At 41.6% G+C, this 21,057-nt stretch overlaps 1 protein-coding gene across 1 annotated transcript in view; it reads right to left on the bottom strand.

Moving 5' to 3' along the window:
• Positions 1-6,312, bottom strand: part of nudt14 (nudix (nucleoside diphosphate linked moiety X)-type motif 14) — an 88,066-nt gene extending 81,754 nt beyond the window's left edge. Inside the window, exon 1 of the mRNA XM_024420558.2 lies at positions 6,154-6,312. Within this exon, the coding sequence (XP_024276326.1) occupies positions 6,154-6,234 (81 nt within the window). The 5' untranslated portion in view covers positions 6,235-6,312. The remainder of the gene's footprint in view (positions 1-6,153) is intronic.
• Positions 6,313-21,057: the final 14,745 nt, after the last annotated feature.

Raw genomic sequence — 21,057 nt, 5'->3', positions numbered from 1 at the left:
ACACTTTAGAGACATATTGTTATATCGTTTTACCCCAATTCTGACTAAAACTACACACATCAATGAAATACATGAATCATCAAATTATTGTTAATGATGATTCTAATCAATTACATACAATCATATAGTTTCAGGGTGGAATATTCTAATCATTCATTTAAACATAAATTCCATCCACAGATATCTGTTCTGCCACTGAGCAAGGCAGTTTTTTACCTTGTCAGCTCGGGGATTCGATCTAGCAACCTTTCGGTTACTGGCCCAACACTAACAACTAGGCTACCTGCCGCCACAAAAGGTAGAAACTCTGCCTTCTCGGAGAGCAAACCAAGTGCACTATAGGCTTACCACTGGCTAATCGGATGGCTCAGATTACTGTGTCTGCAGTAATTTAGCAGGTATAAAAGAAAGCTACAGCAAAGTTGATACAGCGAGATTTCAAAACCATGACTAGAGAGAGACTGTCAACAAACACAGCAAAGAGCTGCTGTTTTTATGAGTGAGTTCGTGTTTAAGTTCTTATTCGGCACGGTCAATACCTTATTCAACCATTTTATATGCAATTAAAAATGTGCGTTTTTCCTAATTCCACTCGCTCTACAATCAACCCTGCAGCTGTAATGAATGAGTAGGAAAGCGTATCAATAGGCTTGCGTTATTATTAGCAGATTGGGTCTTTTTGAATATCGAGAAATATTTAACTTTGTTCATAGGAGTAACACCATGAATTAGTTTATGAGGCAAGAATAATGCAGTGCGACTTGAGTTTCAAAATCAGCTGGAAGACTTTCCCTTTTTGTTCAGTATCAGCAGAGGAAAGGGAGTGGGACAGTGCTCTCTCCCTTCGCTGAGACTGACCATCAGATGTAGGCACCATCAGCCCAGTAATACACTACTCCAAAAAATAAAGGGAACACTAAAATAACACATCCTAGATCTGAATGAATGAAATATTCTTATTACATACTTTTCTTTACATAGTTGAATGTGCTGACAAGAAAATCACACAAATGATCAATGGAAATCAAATTTATCAACCCATGGAGGTCTGGATTTGGAGTCACACTCAAAATTAAAGTGGAAAACCACACTACAGGCTGATCCAACTTTGATGTAATGTCCTTAAAACAAGTCAAAATGAGGCTCAGTAGTGTGTGTGGCCTCCACGTGCCTGTATGACCTCCCTACAACGCCTGGGCATGCTCCTGATGAGGTGGCGGATGGTCTCCTGAGGGATCTCCTCCCAGACCTGGACTAAAGCATCCGCCAACTCCTGGACAGTCTGTGGTGCAATGTGGCGTTGGTGGATGGAGCGAGACATGATGTCCCAGATGTGCTCAATTGGATTCAGGTCTGGGGAACGGGCGGGCCAGTCTATAGCATCAATGCCTTCCTCTTGCAGGAAATGCTGACACACCCCAGCCACATGAGGTCTAGCATTGTCTTGCATTAGGAGGAACCCAGGGCCAACCGCACCAGCATATGGTCTCACAAGGGGTCTGAGGATCTCATCTCGGTACCTAATGGCAGTCAGGCTACCTCTGGCGAGCACATGGAGGGCTGTGCTGCCCCCCGAAGAAATGCCACCCCACACCATGACTGACCCACCGCCAAACCGGTCATGCTGGAGGATGTTGCAGGCAGCAGAACGTTCTCCACGGCGTCTCCAGACTCTGTCATGTGCTCAGTGTGAATCTGCTTTCATCTGTGAAGAGCACAGGGCACCAGTGGCGAATTTGCCAATCTTGGTGTTCTCTGGCAAATGCCAAACGTCCTGCACGGTTTTGGGCTGTAAGCACAACCCCCACCTGTGGACGTCGGGCCCTCAGAGTCCGTTTCTGTTTGAGCAGACACATGCACATTTGTGGCCTGCTGGAGGTAATTTTGCAGGCCTCTGGCAGTGCTCCTCCTGCTACTCCTTGCACAAAGGCGGAGGTAGCGGTCCTGCTGCTGGGTTGTTGCCCTCCTACGGCCTCCTCCACGTCTCCTGATGTACTGGCCTGTCTCCTGGTAGCGCCTCCATGCTCTGGACACTACGCTGACAGACACAGCAAACCTTCTTGCCACAGCTCGCATTGATGTTCCATCCTGGATGAGCTGCACTACCTGAGCCACTTGTGTGGGTTGTAGACTCCGTCTCATGCTACCACTAGAGCGAAAGCACCGCCAGCATTCAAAAGTGACCAAAACATCAACCAGGAAGCATAGGAACTGAGAAGTGGTCTGTGGTTATCACCTGCAGAACCACTCCTTTATTGGGGGTGTCTTGCTAATTGCCTCTAATTTCCACCTGTCTATTCCATTTGCACAACAGCATGTGAAATTTGTCAATCAGTGTTGCTTCCTAAGTGGACAGTTTGATTTCACAGAAGTGTGATTGACTTGGAGTTACATGGTGTTGTTTAAGTGTTCCCTTTATTTTTTTTGAGCAGTGTATATTTAAAATGTATGCTCACTCAGCTGTGCCTCACATGTTAAACGGATCTATTACCGGTGTGATCATATTGCCTACCTCAAACGTTGAAATATAATTGTAAAAAATGGTGTGAAGAACAATGCATTGGCAGGGAAATTCAAGCAATTTCAATATGCGGTGATAATATATTGGGCCTATAGCCTACTGCACAAACCTCCTTGCTACAGTGCTGTTATTCATTGGTTAATGTTGCATATAGGCTTACGTTTTTGAGGAATGAAAAAAAAATTGAGCGATCAATCTCGGCTTGCATTTCAACTCAGAAAGTAATCTTGATTCAAAAGGTTGGGGACTACTGTTCTATAGGTTTTTGAGCATCTCTTTAAAATATTTACCGTTGTTATTAGAAAAGGACAACTTGAGCAACATATAGCTTGGAGTTCCAATATGATCAGAAAACTACAGATGTGTCATATAGGATTGTTGAAAATGACTGTCCATAATTGTATTGGATTAGTAATTTACAGCATTTGCAGGCACTCTTATCCAGATAGTAGTGAGTGCATACATTGTCGTACTGGTCCCCCTTGGGAATTGAACCCACAACCCTGGGGTTACAAGCACCATGCTATACCAACTGAACCATCTCAGGGATCCTATTTGAATATGTCACAGAGAAGAAATGTACACTTTTGCACATCACCAAACAGTCAATAGACAATAAAATACAATTACTCAAACTGTGTATGACATCACTAAATATTTCATAATAACAACTCAAATGTTAAAAGTGGGCAGAATTGTTCTTTAAGGTACTTTGCATTGAGCAACTACTGCACCTTGTCAACAATGACCTCAAATACTAATCTGCACAATATTCAGTGTTTCCCTTATATTCCCACTGTAATCAGCATATACTCTTCAGATATTGTAATTCAGTATGATGTCTGTATTTTGTTTGTAAACTCAGCAAAAAAAGAAAAATCCCATTTTCAGGACCCTGTCTTTCAAAGAGAATTTGTAAAAATTCAAATAATTTCACAGATATTCATTGTAAAGGGTTTAAACACCGTTTCCCATGCTTGTTCAATGAACCATAAGCAATTAATGAACAATGCGCCTGTGGAATGGTCGTTAAGACACAGACGGTAGGCAATTAAGGTCACAGTTATGAAAACTTAGGACACTAAAGAGGCCTTTCTACTGACTCTGAAAAACACCAAAAGAAAGATGCCCAGGGTCCCTGCTCATCTGCATGAATGTGCCTCAGGCATGCTACAAGGAGGCATGAGGACTGTAGATGTGGCCAGGGCAATAAATTGCAATGTCCATACTGTGAGATCCCTAAGACAGCACTACAGGGAGACAGGATGGACAGCTGATCGTAATGATCGTACTCGCAGTGGCAGACCACGTGTAACACCTGCACAGGATCGGTACATCGAACATCCAACCTGTGGGACGTATACAGGATGACAACAACAACTGCCTGAGTTACACGAGGAATGCACAATACCTCCATCAGTGCTCAGACTGTCCGCAATAGGCTGAGAGAGGCTGGACTGAGGGCTTGTAGGCCTGTTGTAAGGTAGGTCCTCACCAGACATCACTGGCAACAACGTCACCTATGGGCACAAACCCACCGTCGCTGGACCAAACAGGACTGGCAAAAAGTGCTCTTCACTGACGAGTCGCGATTTTGTCTCACCAGGGGTGATGGTCGGATTTGCATTTATCGTCGAAGGAATGAGCGTTACACCGAGGCCTGTACTCTGGAGCGGGATCGATTTGGAGGCGGAGGGTCCGTCATGGTCTGGGGCGGTGTGTCACAGCATCAACGGACTGAGCTTGTTGTCATTGCAGGCAATCTCAATGCTGTGCGTTACATGGAAGACATCCTCCTCCCTCATGTGGTACCCTTCCTGCAGGCTCATCCTGACATGACCCTCCAACATGACAATACCACCAGCCATACTGCTCATTCTGTGTGTGATTTTCTGCAAAACAGGAATGTCAGTGTCCTGCCATGGCCAGCGAAGAGCCCGGATCTCAATCCCATTGAGCACGTCTGGGACCTGTTGGATCGGAGGGTGAGGGTTAGGGCCATTCTCCCCAGAAATTTATGGGAACTCGCAGGTGCCTTGGTGGAAGAGTGGGGTAACATCTCACAGCAAGAATTGGCAAATCTGGTGCAGTCCATGAGGAGATGCACTGCAGTACTTAATGCAGCTGGTGGCCACACCAGCTACTGTTACTTTTGATGTTGACCCCCCATTGTTCAGGGACTCTATTCAATTTCTGTTAGTCACATGTCTGTGGAACTTGTTCAGTTTATGTCTCAGTTGTTGAATCTTATGTTCATACAAATATTTATACAAGTTTGCTGAAAATAAAACACAGTTGACAGTGAGAGGACATTTCTTTTTTTACTAAACCTTTTGTCTATTGCATGCTAGCAGCACATTCTCACGAGAGAAAATTCTGGGTATGTGTAAATGTACTTGGCAAATGAAGGTGATTCTGATCTCAGAAAAGGTTGAGTGAATGTGATGAAACATTGCCCACCCCAAAGGGAATCACTGCTAAAGAAATCACAGCAGAAAAATGTAGCATTCTTAGAAAGGTCAAAGTAGAGGCTAAGAGGCCAGACACTGTAAGCCTACATGTCATTGACCTGAGTATAGCTTTCAATTCAGAGTGGAAACTGCCTAGTGTAAAGAATGGCAACCATACAAAATCTGGTTCTAATAGGGTTATTATAACTAACTAAATATGCATAATTGCTTGTGACCAGAACTATAGCCCAATCAATAAACACACACTCAACCACAAAGATAGTCATCTTGAACATCACATGGTCGTTTAAGTGTAGCCAATCCATCTTCCAAGCTAGCTTTCCAAATAGAGCAGGTACTAGTGGAATCAATATACCCACATTCATTTTAATACCTGAGGGAATTTAGCTAACTACAGTAGCTACATAGGTAGCTGCCCTTTAGATTTAATATTTAGGGAGAGCAACATTTTAACATAATTTGTGGGCCATAAAATACTGGTGGGTTCGATTCATAAAAGTGGACTTGTGGGTTTCCTGGTTATATCCAAATCAATCACTGGAAGTCGAATAGGTTTGCATGTTCAGCATAGCACCCAAATGCTGCATCAACATCCGACCTCAGTCCCACAACAAGCTAGCTAGTTGACGAGCCAGGCTAGCCATCTCTCCGTTTGACACATCTCAAGGTCTTGCCCAACTAGCACCAGAGCTACTGTGCCACTCAACCTACAACATTGCCCAACTAGCACCAGAGCTACTGTGCCACTCAACCTACAACAACCATCACCAACAGGGGAAATTCAGATATTATAGTGGTCAGGTTGTCAATTTCCAGCAAGTTAGCCAGCTAGCTAACTAGCCTAATGTAAAGCATGTGCTCGACATGAGACAGCAACTGATATGTTAGCGAACTACTATACTTGCTTGAATATTTACATTTCATGCAATTGATTTCAGTACATATTTGGTGGCAGTGGTGATGCAGAGTTAATAAAGACGTTAAGTCGATAAGTATGGTCATTTAAATATGGTGTGCCATCTTTTTATGAAGGTTACGACGTTGATGCTGCACAATAAGGCAATTGCAAAATGAATGGGGGTTGGGCAACTAGCAATAAAAATACATGGTGTCCGCAATTCATGCTGGATGATATAACGCGAGTGGGCTATTTGGACTCACCTGGCTATAGTGCACCCTGAATGGTTTTAGATAATTGGAGCTGGTGCACGGAACGACCTGGATATCATTTATCTGCTCCATAGTTCAGACTGCTAGCTGCCCACCGGTGTTTCTCACCACAACAGAAAGCACAAACTGCAGGTCGTAGTGGAGAATAAGACAAATGCCTACGGATGCCTAGTAAGGACAAAATAAAAAATAAAATACTTTCTTCTTTTTTTTTAAGTCACAAAATTAAAACAGGTTAATGAAAACTCATTGGATGATGATGAATATTGCATAAACCAAAGTAATAAAAATAAAGATAATAATTTTCATTACAACTGAATGACAAGTGAGTGGGATTAAAACGATGTGCAGTGCTTCATATAGTATAATATAAATTAAACTCACTAGCACAGTGGTGCCTCTACCTATTGTTGGCTGGTGTCCCTTTCCCGCCGACAGAAGTTCTTCGCGCACTTTGCTTGCAGGATGTTTGCCGCGCGCGCCTGACAAGTGCAAGTGTCCTCAAGGCGTGCAGCTATACGGTAACTTTCCCGCCGTGACCGAAGGATTATAGATTAATTTCACTTGACTCACCTCCACCTCCGCTTTATGTCTGAAATCATCTCATAGGAATTTGTAGAGAACTTCGAAAGCTGTTCAATTTAAGTCACGGGTAGCACACCTGGCTACCGCTGCTTGATAACCTCTTGGCTGTGGCAGCTATCAATGGTTATGTTCTTTGTCATGGACTAAAGTGCAGGAGGCTTTGTTTCACCATAGAGACGTTTTGCCCAGGGGATTTTTTATTCAATTACTAAAGTATCCTAACAAGTGATAGAAACAAATCAGACTGATGCACAAATCTGTCCCATCCAAACAGAATTAAGTTAGTGACTTAATGGAGGGGCTTACCGGGGCTGAAGCCCCTGGGCCCAGGCCCGTGGGGGGCCCAACAGACAGTAACAAAAATATATATATATTAGGGAAATATATACAGTATATATTATATATGTAGTATATATTGTATATTTTTTCACTGCAACCGTCAACCACAGGAAGAGTGTAGACAGCCTGCTGCTGCAGCTCTGCTAATCTTCAGATGGGAGGTAGGGGGCTCACATGGGTAATTGGAGGGCCCTGCCTTAATTGGGTAACTGATTAATAAAACATTTGTGTGTGGTCAATTGTGTGAGTCAGGGGCTAGGCCCAAGCCCGTAGTGGCCCAAGAGGCTTTTTTTTTTTCACCCGACCTTATGAATCTGCTCTCAATGTTCAAAATACACCAGAGACAATAGTTTAGCCACAGAGGATAAAAGTGTATAAACAAGTTCTGTGGATTAAGTTTTATCACAAGCGTATACAGGTAACTGTCAAAATTAAGTCAGCACCAACATAAAGTGTTTTTATTTAAGACTTATCTATTTTTGACTAAACACTTATTTTTCTTAAAACTGCATTGTTGGTTAAGGGCTTGTAATAAGCATTTCACTGTAAGGTCTACACCTGTTATATTCGGGCACATGTGACAAATACCATTTGATTTATTTTGATTTAAAAGGGTGTTTCGCCACCACGAGCTGTCAGAACAGGCTCAATACGCATTGCAATAGATTCTTCAAGTGGACCTAAACCATGCCAGGAAAATGCACCCCCACCATAACACATACTTTGTATCCCTTGTTTACTCAAGTATTTCCTTTCTGTTGGCAGTTACTGGTATGACTACAGTTGGGAAGGCCTCACTTTGGGCAGAATTTGTGCTAAATATGGCCACAGCTTGTTGCATTGTGGCCATAGGGATATGATACATAGAAAGGTTTTGTAACCTCTTACCCTAGCAATTGACAGATAAACTCATTGGTACACAATCAATGGATGCCAGTCCTGACTTGAATGGGAACTGTTATCTATCGATTATATTTATAATGTTGGTTGCTGCTGTCGGTTTTCCTTTTGGAAATGTCAAAATAAAATTGTGGGAAAAACACACAGTTTGGAAAGCAAATGCCTAATGCTGAAAAGAGAAGATTAATCTGTCTGTAGAACTATTTTTTGTTCTCAACAACTTCCTATTTGTATTGAAATTTAGCACTGTTTTCAATGTAGATAATCTTGAGATAGGCTATTGCCATGACGAGCGCATCGGCCATCACCGTGAGTAGCCTATAACCGTTTTCTTCAGTGTCTCAATATGTCACTGGAAATGTTATTTAGTAGTCTACTGTAGCAAGGGCTTTTCTTTATTTTGACTATTTTCTACATTGTAGAATAATAGTGAAGGCATCACAACTATTAAATAACACATATGAAATCATGTAGTAACCAAAAAAAGTGTTAAACAAATCAAAATTTTAGGTTTTAGATTCTTCAAATAGCCACCCAATGCCTTGATGACAGCTTTGCATACTCTTGGCATTCTCTCAACCAGCTTCACCTGGAATGCTTCTCCAACAGTCTTGAAGGAGTTCTCACATATTCTTGGCCCAAGCAAGTCTCTTCTTCATATTTGTGTCCTTTAGTAGTGGTTTCTTTGCAGCAATTCGACCAGGAAGGCCTGATTCACGCATTCTCCTCTGAACAGATGATATTGAGATGTGTCTGTTACTTGAACTCTGTGAAGCATTTATTTGGGCTGCAATTTCTGAGGCTGGTAACTCTAATTAACTTATTCTCTGCAGCAGAGGTAATTATGGGTCTTATTTTCCTGTGGCGGTCCTCTTGGTGGTTTTAACGACTGCATTTGACATTTTCCAGTTTGACTGAACTTCATGTCGTAAGTAATGATGGACTGTCGTTTGTCTTTGCTTATTTGAGCTATTCTTGCCATAATATGGACTTGGTCTATAGGGCTATCTTCTGTAAACCACTCCTAACTTGTCACAACACAACTGATTGGCTGAAACTCATGAAGGAAAGAAATTCCACAAATTAACTTTTAACAAGGCACACCTGTTAATTGAAATGCATTCCAAGTGACTACTTCATGAAGCTGGTTGAGAGAATACCAAGCTATCATCAAGGCAAAGGGTGGCTACTTGTAAGAATCTCAATTATAAAATACTTTTTTGGTTACTTCTTGATTCCATATGTGTAATTTCATAGTTTTGACATATTCACTATTGTTCTACAATGTAGAAAATAGTAAAAAATAAAGAAAAATCCTTGAATAAGTCGGTGTCCTGACTTTTGACTGGTACTGTGCCTTCGGAAAGTATTCAGACCCTTTGACTTTTTCCACATTTTGTTATATTACAGCCTTATTCTAAAATGGATGAAACAATTCAAATAATCCTCAGCATTCTACACACAATACCCCATAGTGACAAAGTTAAAACAGGTGTGTAGAGTTTTTATTTTATATATAAAAACTTAAAAACAGAAATACGTTATTTACATAAGTATTCAGATACTTTGCTATGAGATTCGAAATTGAGCTCGGTGCATCCTGTCCATTGATCATCCTTGAGATTTTTCTACAACTTGATTGGAGTCTACTTGTGGTAAATTCAATTGATTGGACATGATTTGGAAAGGCACACACCTGTCTATATAAGGTCCCACAGTTGACAGTGTATGTCAGAGCAAGGATTGTGTCGAGTCACAGATCTGAAGAAGGGTAACAAAACATTTATGCATCATTGAAGGTCCCCAAGAACACAGTAGCCTTCATCATTCTTAAATGGAAGAAGTTTGGAATCACAAAGACTCTTCCTAGAGCTGGCTGCTCGGCCAAACTGAGCAAACGGGTGTGAAGGGCCTTGATCAGGGAGGTGACCAAGAACCCAATGGTCACTCTGACCGAGCTATAGTTCCTCTGTGGAGATGGGAGAACCTTCCAGAAGGACAACCATCTTGTCAGCACTACACCAATCAGGCCTTTATCGTAGAGTGGCTAGACGGAAGTCAGTCCTCAGTAAAAGGCACATGACAGCCCGCTTGGTGTTTGCCAAAAGGCACCTAAAGACTCTCAGATCATGAGAAACAAGATTCGCTGCTCTGAAGCAACCTAGATCGAACTATTTTACCTGAATGCCAAGTGTCATGCCCTACGGTGAAGCTTGGTGGTGGTGGCAGCACCATATTGTCAGGATGTTTTTCAGCTGCAGGGACTGGGAGACGAGTCAGGATTGAGGGAAAGATGAATGGAGCAAAGTGCAGAGAGATCCTTGATGAAAACCTGCTCTAGAGTACTCAGGACCTCAGACTGGGGGCGAAGATTTACCTTCCAACAGGACTACGACCCTAAGCACACAGTCAAGACCACGCAGGAGTGGCTTTGAGACAAGCCTCTGAATGTCCTTGAGCGGCCCAGCAGGAGCCCGGACTTGAACCCGATCGAACATCTCTGGAGAGAGCTGAAAATAGCTGTGTAGCAACGCTCCCCATCCAACCTGACAGAGCTTGAGAGGATCTGCAGAGAACAATGGGAGAAAATCCCCAAATACAGGTGTGCCAAGCTTGTAGCATCATACCCAAGAAGACTTGATGCCGTAATCGCTGCCAAAGGTGCTTCAACACAGTACTGAGTAAAGGTTCTGAATACTTATGTAAATGTGATCTTTTTAATTATTTTTTTTCTTTTACATTTTCAAAAAAAATCTAAAAACCTGTGTTTGCTTTGTAGATTGATATTTAATTAATTTTAGAATAAGGCTGTAACGTAACAAAATGTGGAAAAAGTCAAGGGGTCTGAATACTTTCCGAATATTGTTCAATCTGGTGTCGCTTCATTGGGCTATTGTTTTAATTCAAGACCAGATTGATCTCATTTTGTCAGTGCCAGAGTAGCCACCCATTTTGGTCATATGTGTGGTATAAGAAAAGATTCAACTAATGTCTTCTATCATGTCAATTAAGTCGTTTTGCATGAAATTGTTTTTTTAAAGGCTGGGGGGGGCTATAAATAATCTAAAGGTGCATGGATTTGTTTACAGTAAATGATGGTGTGCTGGGAAGGGGAAGGGGTCTATAAAAAAACAAAGCCCCGGGGCCTATGATTTCTTAATCCGGCCCTGGGGTAGCTTAGCGGTTAAGAGCGTTGGGCCAGTCTATAAAAAGTCACTGGTTTGAGCCCTCGAGCCGACTAGGGGAAATATCTGTGAATGTGCACTTGAGCAAGGCTCTTAAGCCTAATTCCTTATGTAAATCACTCTGGATAAGAGCATCTACTAAATGACTAAAATGTACAATTATGTAGCCTATATAAACCCTGGATTGCTGATGCTATGTATTGGCCATTGAGAAGCTTTGAAGCCACCTGTCGGCCATATTGGCACTCCCCAGTAGGAGCAGTACTCCATAGGAATGAATGGAATTTTGCAGTATTTCAATTATATGTTTCAAGAGCAGAATTACATGTCTCTGAGTAACATTTTGTTGTAGTGGGGGCAGTAACATTAGTAATCTAAAAAAAATCTATTTTAAGAAAAGGTTTTAACATACAGTAGGCAATTTTCTATGTATTATTTGTGTGTTTAGCCCACATAATATAATTATTTGAACGTATGCAATAAGGTGTTTTTAATAGAATAAATGTGGCAAAAACGCATGTAGACATTAAAATAAATGCATTTCCATAGCTCTCAAAATATATATATTTTTTTACAACAGTGAGGGAATGCCAAGATGGAGGCACAGTGGCTTCAACACAGAGCCCCTTTAAGTCATCTAGTGTATAGACAAATCATTGGCAGGGTATAGGCCCTTACTTACTACCATACTGTAGACTGTATAGCCTACAACCAGTCTACTGTTTTATTTTGTTGTTGTCTACTGAGTAGGCATACTGTAGTTTCTATACGGGATGTAATTACTTTAGCATATAGATAATATGGATCCGTCAGTGAAAATCCCACTTTTAAAAGTTCATATTCTGTTAACTCATACCAAAATAATGTTGTTGACTCATCCTATAATTGTATTTGTGGCAAAAGCATAAATTGGAGGAAAAACATTTAATAAAAAACAACAACTCAAACTTGTATCGCAAACAGACCGTTTAAAATGGTTGCTATTTCCTCATAGAGGCTGACGTCATCATCCTGAGGAGGATGAGCTGGCCAATCAGCGGTCTACTTGGATGAATATTTTTTATGACCGGTATAGGCCCACATCATTCTGTTGTTGGGGTACGCCCTCACCATTCCAACACAGAAAAGCTGATTTTTTAAAACATATTTAATTGCCATTTTTGGAAGGAAAACAATTTCACTCATATTGTAATTAATTATAGGTAATATTTCATAGAAATCTGGAAGCACTGGACAGTTACTTTAATAGTAATAAATAATGGTTGCATTTGTGTGATTGTTATTTTGGTGCTGGCCATAATGAGCTTATACTAAACTGTAATTAATTAGGCCTATTATCATTAAAAAATATATATATTTTTTTTTTAATTAACAACTACCCCTTTATAAATCCTATAGTATACCTTATTGTAAAGTGTAGGCTAGATCAGAATGTGCCTAATGCCTCTGCCTGACTGAAAAAAACAAAATTCTGATATTTACAGCACCACACGGGCACACTAGTAGGCCTATCCTACATGAGTCACACTATCCTGCAGCACTTTTGAATCACGCAACCAAAATAGAGTCTCTCCGTTTCCAGCTGATCCGAGCATGTAATTTGCAGCCGGGCAGTCTAAGATATCTCTGGATTTCAAAAATGTAGAACGATAACAACAATACTGTCTGAGGCCACTAAAGAGATTACTGCTGCATGAAACCGTCCCTGCGATAGATGAAGATGTTATCCCAAATGCTGTTAATTAAAATGGGGGAATATCTTTACATTTTATCGCCACACTTGTTCTCTTCACTTCAAGACCCAATAACATCAACTGTGCTCTCTCGTTTCAGCTCTCTCTCTCACTCTCTCTCAAAATATAATAAAATAACGGAATATAGTTATCTGATGCTTGTGTTACCGTTCAAATAACATATTTCTGTGATGTCCAGGTCAAAGGCAAAACATCTGGTTTAAATCGATTTGAGAGGAAGGAAGCCATTAAGTTGTGTGTTTTATCTGACTTTGGGGGTAAGTTGGGTGTTTAATGGTGACCTCTAGCTTCTTATCTGGCCATGCGCCTCAGCTTATAATATATTCAAACCAGCTGAAGAAGCTTACTGACTTTCCCTGTCTTTCTATTACTCTTACTCTTTCTCTCTCTGTCTCTCTCTTTCCCTCTGTCTCTCTGTTGGTCTTTTTCTTCAGAACAGTGAATGACTTCTGTAGATCGTGAGGTTCAGTATGTCCTTCAGTCTACACCAAGGTCAAAGGTGAAAACCATCTCTCATTGTTAAACTACATTTTTTTGTGTGCTCAGTCTCGGCATTTGAAGCTTTTGCAGCATTGCGATGCACTCTAATAGGTGCCTAAATTAATTTGACTGTCACTGCGTGCTTAGGTTACTCTGTGGACCACCTCTCAGAGGGAGCGACAGAAATAGGCGGTAAATGTCCCAGTTTATCTTTGGGAAAATTAAAGCTAAAAATGAGAATGTGATTGGCTCAAATGCCTGGTATGCTGAAGGGCACTTAGTTTGTCTGTTGTCTTCTTGTACTTATCCAACCTAAAATATTTTTTGAAATACCATCAGGAAAAGTATTATTTTTTGGGAAGTATTACTTCCCAACAATGGTTATAGTTATACCGTGATGTAAACTGTCACTGTTATTGACATCTGCATCAATGGTCTAAATCTCCTGGGTGTTTGATTGAGATTGACATATTTTCAGATTTAAGATTCAGAATTAGAGCGTCAACCTAAATTGCTCGGTGAAGATACTGCTGTTAAGAGACAGTTTTTCTCTCAGGTCAAGGTCACATACAGAGAGTATGTAATTGCCCCCTGATCCCTAGAGCATTGTGAAAAATCGGATATCCCCTCCCCCCTGAAGCAGGGGTAGGGCAGACTCCGGCCTTTTCTCATTTGGGCAAAAGTCTGTCCTCTGTCCTCTCTCATCTGTCCTCTCTCCTCCGTGACCCGGAAACCGATAAGTGGTCGAGGAGATTTCAATTCGTTAGTAGACGAATGGAACAGTGTCCTCCTCTACTTGATAGCCACCTTTCACCGAGGCTAGTAATGTGTATCCTACCTGAGTCCTTTGTGGAAGAATTTTGAAATCTGCCACACCCCATTTGAATTAGCTTTTGTTTTGTCAAAGGAGAAAAGCATGCACACATTTAAAATGATAAGTATCATATTGGTTTAATCTATAAAATGTCTTGCACAACTAACTTAATTCATTTGATCAGTTTGCACATTTATGTTGGGTACCACACCTGTAAACGTAATATACCTGATGACACTCGAGTGGAGAAGGAAGTCTCATTAATTACAAGCGCATTATGTCTATGTTCCCTCTCCTCACCGCCTTTCCTTGATGACTTTTGACTTTCTTCAAAAGGAAGCAAAGAAAAGATAGAATAGAGAGGATGCAGCAGTTGGCCAAATGCAATTGAGAATACACATCCAGACCCAGGGCATATTTATTCTCTTATTTTTTTCCCTGATTGGCAGACCAAAGATACAACAGAAATTTATATATTATATATATGGAAAATAATAAATTAAAATGTGATATGAACTGAATATATGAAAATACATACATTTTAAGATTGTACCTGTAACAGTTTGGTCACCCAAAAAAATAAACAAATAATACTGTATTAACCAACGTGTGTATTTTGTTGTCTTTGTCTTTTGTAGTCTCTGTAAACAAGGAAGATGTTGGCCATTACATGTCAAAAGAAAGATGTCTTCTATGTATACCAGGTGCCAATTTCACACTTTGAGCTGTCTCTCCATGACCTTACAGTACCAGTAGCACTCCCATTTGGATGTATTCTCCCAAAAATAACGCACAGTACTTCCCAAGGGTCCCTGCCCTATTTTATAAATGGCTATTTTTTATGGCATGCTCTGTCTCAAGCCAAAGCCAAGTACCAGCCCTTCCTTTAAATATTCATCTTCACGCCAGCCATTTTATCCAAAGGGGTTCACAGATTGATAGTATAGTAAAGAGTATACACAAACCCTTCAACACCCCACACTTTGTCAACTCTCTTCAATTTCAGCAAAACAATCACAGTTTTGAGTAACCACCCAGCCAAGGCACTTAATCCTAATTGCTCATGTAAATTGCTCTGGATAACAGCGTCTGCAAAATGACTAAAATGCAAATGTTGGGTTACAAGATGACATGGACTCACACCCTGTGTTGTTCTGAATAGAATGAGCCTATGTTTGTCTATTGTGAAGATAATTTGCTGCGGAACGTGCACCTGAATGTACGCATGACTCCTTTCTACTGAGATTGGTTTCTATTTCAAATGATGCCCACCTGACCCAGATTGTGATTTATAATGGGTCATTCTTTTATTGCGTAAACACCAACTACAAGTGTGCTTTCTCTAGTCCCTCAACGGCTCAGCTAGGAGAGCTCAAAAAAGCACCTTCTTTGAGTCATAAAAGTGCCATGAATTTACTTTGGAACTGTGCACATTTTGGAGAGGTGTGTGGCCACTTGGAGACACCAGTTAGCCCTCTCACTCAAACCCTTGTCATTTTTTGGGGCTTATGTTGCACCTACCCCACATTTTCCAGGAATATTATTATCATGTTACTGAATGTATCCAGATTCTTTTCAGATTTCGTTATCAACAAATGTGTCGAAAAGTACAGTAAATGTCAAATTGATAAAAAATCAACAGTGCAATGTTTGGATTCAGTCTTGTGTCAGGTGAACTGTTGTGTTCTCAACTTTGGTCTAATGATTTCTCTATAATCTCCAAACTTTTCCCTTTCAATTGATACCATGCTTATGCATTTCATATTTCTTCTGTAAGAGACATTTCCAATATAGCCCTATCCATATAGGCTAATTCCCACAATCGTAAAGGGTTAGCACATGAAACCAAACATGCCGAGAGAAAACAGTGATGTTTCGAAAACATGTCTACTGGCTTGGGTTGAATATGGCAAGATATCTATCTTTATGGACTAACTCAGTGTTCCCCAACTGGCAGCCCGCCGGCTGAATTTAACCCACAGGTGGTCTCCTCCCTCTGTTCCCAAGTATTCCCACGCATAATAGAGATACACGTGGTGGTATGCAAATGTAAGCAAGATTTGAAATTATTGTCTTAGTCAAATGTTATATCTGTTTGGGCTTCTTGTGGTCTATTTGCAGTCTACAAATGATTTGTAATTATGTTCTGGCCTCCCGACATCCACGCAACAAAAAAATCGGCCTGTGGCTGAATCTAGTTGATGATTCCTGCACTAACTGATCTATCTTACTGTAGTAAGATGCTGTGTTGGTTTACTCAGAGATGGCAATGTTGTAGTATTGCGCAGTGGTGTAAAGTACTTAAGTAAATATTACTTTAAAGTACTACTTAAGTTGTTTTTTGTGGTATCTGTACTGTACTATTTATATTTTTGACAACTTTTACTTTTACTTCACTACTTAAGCCTATTTAAAACCAAATACTTTGACTTTTAATCAAGTAGCACTCAAGTAGTACTGGGTGACTTTCACTTTTTCTTGAGTCATTTTACTTTATTTTACTTTTACTCAAGAATGACAATAGGGAACTTTTTCCACCACTGATATTGCGTAGTAAACGGGCAGTATTAATGATAATGTCTTCCACAATGAATGACATACGCAAAAGTCTGAGTTGCGTTCCCTTATCTCAACTCTGACTCAAGCCACAAGTGTTCAGGTAATACAGTTTTAATGAAATTTGGACAATAACAAATTATTCTAAAAACTCTATCATACATTATCTTAATTTAGCCTCAATTTGGCCTTTCCCACCGTTTTTCCAGGGCTGACACCATATAGCGTGGCCAGCTCGGTGTTCGTGCTAACAATAATACTAATCAGCGTAATCACAACAGTGTTAAGGTGAGCCGTTCCGAACGTGTTGAGTAACAAGGCAGGAGAGGTGGCCAACCCAACCTTGGGACGTGGATGGATGATGTCACCTGTCCGAACATTCCGTTTGGTCCCAATCTCGGCTAGGCCGGTTTCCTCCCCCTCTGGCGGAGCCCGGGACTCCCACCCTTCATTTGGGGACAGGATGTAACACTTTTGCTGGCTGATTTACGTCTAAACAAACACAGGCAGACCAAACAATGTTCAGACTGAAAGGGTACGCATGCCTTTCTCCTTGGCCCGGGCCATTTGATATTGGCATATACGGCCCAGCTGGGAAGGCTGATAAGCGGGGTGGGAGGGGACCGCTGGCCCAAAAGGATAGCATTGTCCTGGAGCCGGACTGGGCCAACGTAGTGTGAAAAGAGGACCCTTCAAGTTCAAGGAGTATTCACATAAGGATGGAGGGTAGAAGTGGCAAGCAATCTGAGAGGTTTGCCAGCTTGAGTCCCAAGTCCGGCAGGAAGAATCTGGTGGATATTTTTTTATTTAATCTTTATTTCACTAGGCAAGTCAGTTAAGAACAAATTCTTATTTACAATGACAGCCTACTGGGGAACAGTGGGTTAACTGCCTTGTTCAGGGACAGAACAACATATTTTTTACCTTATCAGCTCTGGGATTCAATCCAGCAACCTTTCGGTTACTGGCCCGAAACTCTAACCACTAGGCTACCCCACCTGCCGCCCCGGATATCGTAGATGCCGTCTCCTCCTGTTCTGCTCCAGGGGTGTGGCAACGTGGCAGTTCTCTGAAAAGGAATATGGGGCAATCAAGTATATTTTTTCAGATCTTCAGAAGATGTTAGGAGGAGAGAGTTATTCACTGTCTGACGCAGTCCCCTGAATTGGCCTTTGAATATGCCTTGCGCAATAATTTCGAGGATGTTACATAGTTTCACAATCGAAACATACAAAAAGATTTGCATTGACTTGTTAATATGCCTGTCTTACACTAGAATTTTTCTGTTATAAAGAATATGTGCAGAATGTTTATGTACATTTATTTACAAAACCTAATTCCATATTTATTTACATGTACAATTTATTGTCATTTTAGACAATACATTTCTCCAGAGTGACAGTCAGTGCAGTATAGCCTTTATTGACAGGACTGAATGAGCAAAGAGCACAGAGAGAAGCAGTCTACTTCATGTGCAGTGTACATGTGTTTAAGCGTTGATATTAGGAGCATGTGAGAGGGTGTGTGTTCTATGTTATAGTTTTATGGTATGTGTCTCCGTGTGTCGAGATGTTTGCTATTTCAGGGTAGCAGTTGTTTGACGCACCCAGGCATACTCGTGATACCTGGAGTGACCCTGAGCTTGGCACTCATTGGTGGGTGTGAGGGATTGAGATTTATAAACTGGGTGGTTTGAGCCCTGAATGCTGATTTTTTTTTTTTACATATTTTTTTATTTGACCTTTATGTAAGCTAGTTGAGAACAAGTTCTCATTTGCAACTGCGAACTGGTCAAGATAAAGCATAGCAGTTTGACACATACAACAACACAGAGTTACACATGGAATGAACAAAACATAAAGTCAATAATACAGTAGAAAAAAAGAAAACAAAGTCTATATAGAGTGAGTGTAAATTAGGTCAAATAAGGGAGTTATGGCAATAAATAGGCCATGGTGGCAAAGTAATTACAATATGGCAATTAAACACTGGAATGGTAGATGTGCAGAAGATGAATGTGCAAGTAGAGATACTGTGGTGCAAAAGTAGCAAAATAAATAAATACAGTATGGGGATGAGGTAGATAGATGGGCTGTATACAGATGGGCTATGAACAGGTGCAGTGATCTATGAGCTGCTCTGACAGCTGGTTCTTAAAGCTAGTGAGGGAGATGGGAATCTCCAGCTTCAGTGATTTTTGCAGTTCGTTCCAGTCAGTGGCAGCAGAGAACTGTAAGGAAAGGCGACCAAAGGGGGAATTGGCTTTGGGGGTGACCAGTGAGATATACCTGCTGGAGCGCGTGCTACGAGTGGGTGCTGCTATGGTGACCAGCGAGCTGAGATAGGGCGGGGATTTACCTAGCAGAGACTTGTAGATAACCTGTAGCCAGTGGGTTTGGCGACGAGGATGAAGCGAGGGCCAGCCAACGAGAGCGTACAGGTCGCAGTGGTGAGTAGTGTATGGGGCTTTGGTGGCCAAACGGATGGCACTGTGATAGACTACATCCAGTTTGCTGAGTAGAGTGTTGGAGGATATTTTATAGATGACATCGCCAAAGTCAAGGATCGGTAGGATGGTTAGTTGTACGAGGGTATGTTTGGCAGCATGAGTGAAGGAAGCTTTGTTTGCGAAATAGGAAGCCGATTCTAGATTTAATTTTTGATTGGAGATGCTTAATGTAAGTCTGGAAGGAGAGTTTACAGTCTAGCCAGACACCTAGGTATTTGTAGTTATCCATGTATTCTAAGTCAGAGCCGTCCAGAGTAGTGATGCTGGATGGGCGGGCGGGTGAGGGCAATGATCGGTTGAATAGCATGCATTTAGTTTTATTTGCGTTTAAGAGCAGTTGGAGGCCACGGAAGGAGAGTTGTATGGCATTGAAGCTCGTTCCAAAGAAGGGCCAGAAGTATACAGAATGGTGTCGTCTGCGTAGAGGTGGATCAAAGAATCACCAGCAGCAAGAGCGACATCATTGATGTATACAGAGAAGAGAGTCAGCCCGAGAATTGAACCCTGTGGCACCCCCATAGAGACTGCCAGATGTCCGGACAACAGGCCCTCCGATTTGACACACTGAGCTCTATCAGAGAAGTAGTTGGTGAACCAGGCGAGGCAATCATTTGAGAAACCAAGGCTGTTGAGTCTGCCAATAAGAATGTGGTGATTGACAGAGTCAAAAGCCTTGGCAGGTCAATGAATACAGCTGCACAGTAATGTCTCTTGTCGATGGTGGTTATGATATCGTTAAGGACCTTGAGCGTGGCTGAGGTGCACCCATGACCAGCTCGGAAACCAGATTGCATAGCGGAGAAGGTACGATGTGATTCAAAATGATCAGTAATCTGTTTGTTAACTTGGCTTTCGAAGACCTTAGAGATGCAGGGTAGGATAGATATAGGTCTGTAGCAGTTTGGGTCTAGAGTGTCTCCCCCTTTGAAGAGGGGGATGACCGCGGCAGCTTTCCAATCTTTGGGAATCTCAGACGATACGAAAGAGAGGTTGAACAGGCTAGTAATAGGGGTTGCAACAATTTCGGCAGATCATTTTAGAAAGAGAGGGTCCAGATTGTCTAGCCCGGCTGATTTGTAGGGGTCCAGATTTTTCAGCTCTTTCAGAACATCAGCTATCTGGATATGGGTGAAGGAGAAATGGTGGGGGCTTGGGCTTGTTGCTGTGGAGGGTGCCGGGCAGTTGACTGGGGTAAGGGTAGCCAGGTGGAAAGCATGGCCAGCCGTAGAGAAATGCTTATTGAAATTCTCAATTATAGTCGATTTGTCGGTTGTAACAGTGTTTCCTAGCCTCAGAGCAGTGGGTAGCTGGGAGGAGGTGCTCTTATTCTCCATGGGCTTTACAGTGTCCCAGAACTGTTTTGAGTTTGTACTGCAGGATGCAAATTTCTGTATAAAAAAGCTAGCCTTAGCTTTCCTAACTGCCTATGTATATTGGTTCCTAACTTCCCTGAAAAGTTGCATATCACGGGGGCTATTCAAAGCTAAAGCAGAACGCCACAGGATGTTTTTGTGCTGGTCAAGGGCAGACAGATCTGGAATGAACCAAGTGCTATATCTATTCCTGGTTCTACATTTTTTGAATGGGGCGTGCCTATTTAAGATGGTGAGGAAGGCACTTTTAAAGTATAACTAGGCATCCTCTACTGTCGGGATGAGGTCACTGTCATTCCAGAATACCCCGGGCAGGTCGATTAGAAAGGCCTGCTCGCAGAAGTGTTTTAGGGAGCATTTGACAGTGATGAGGGGTGGTCGTTTGCTCGCAGACCCAGTA

Source organism: Oncorhynchus tshawytscha, linkage group LG05 (genome assembly GCF_018296145.1).
Source record: "Oncorhynchus tshawytscha isolate Ot180627B linkage group LG05, Otsh_v2.0, whole genome shotgun sequence".
Taxonomy (NCBI): Eukaryota; Metazoa; Chordata; class Actinopteri; order Salmoniformes; family Salmonidae; genus Oncorhynchus; species Oncorhynchus tshawytscha.
This window is presented reverse-complemented; position numbering and strand designations above follow the sequence as displayed.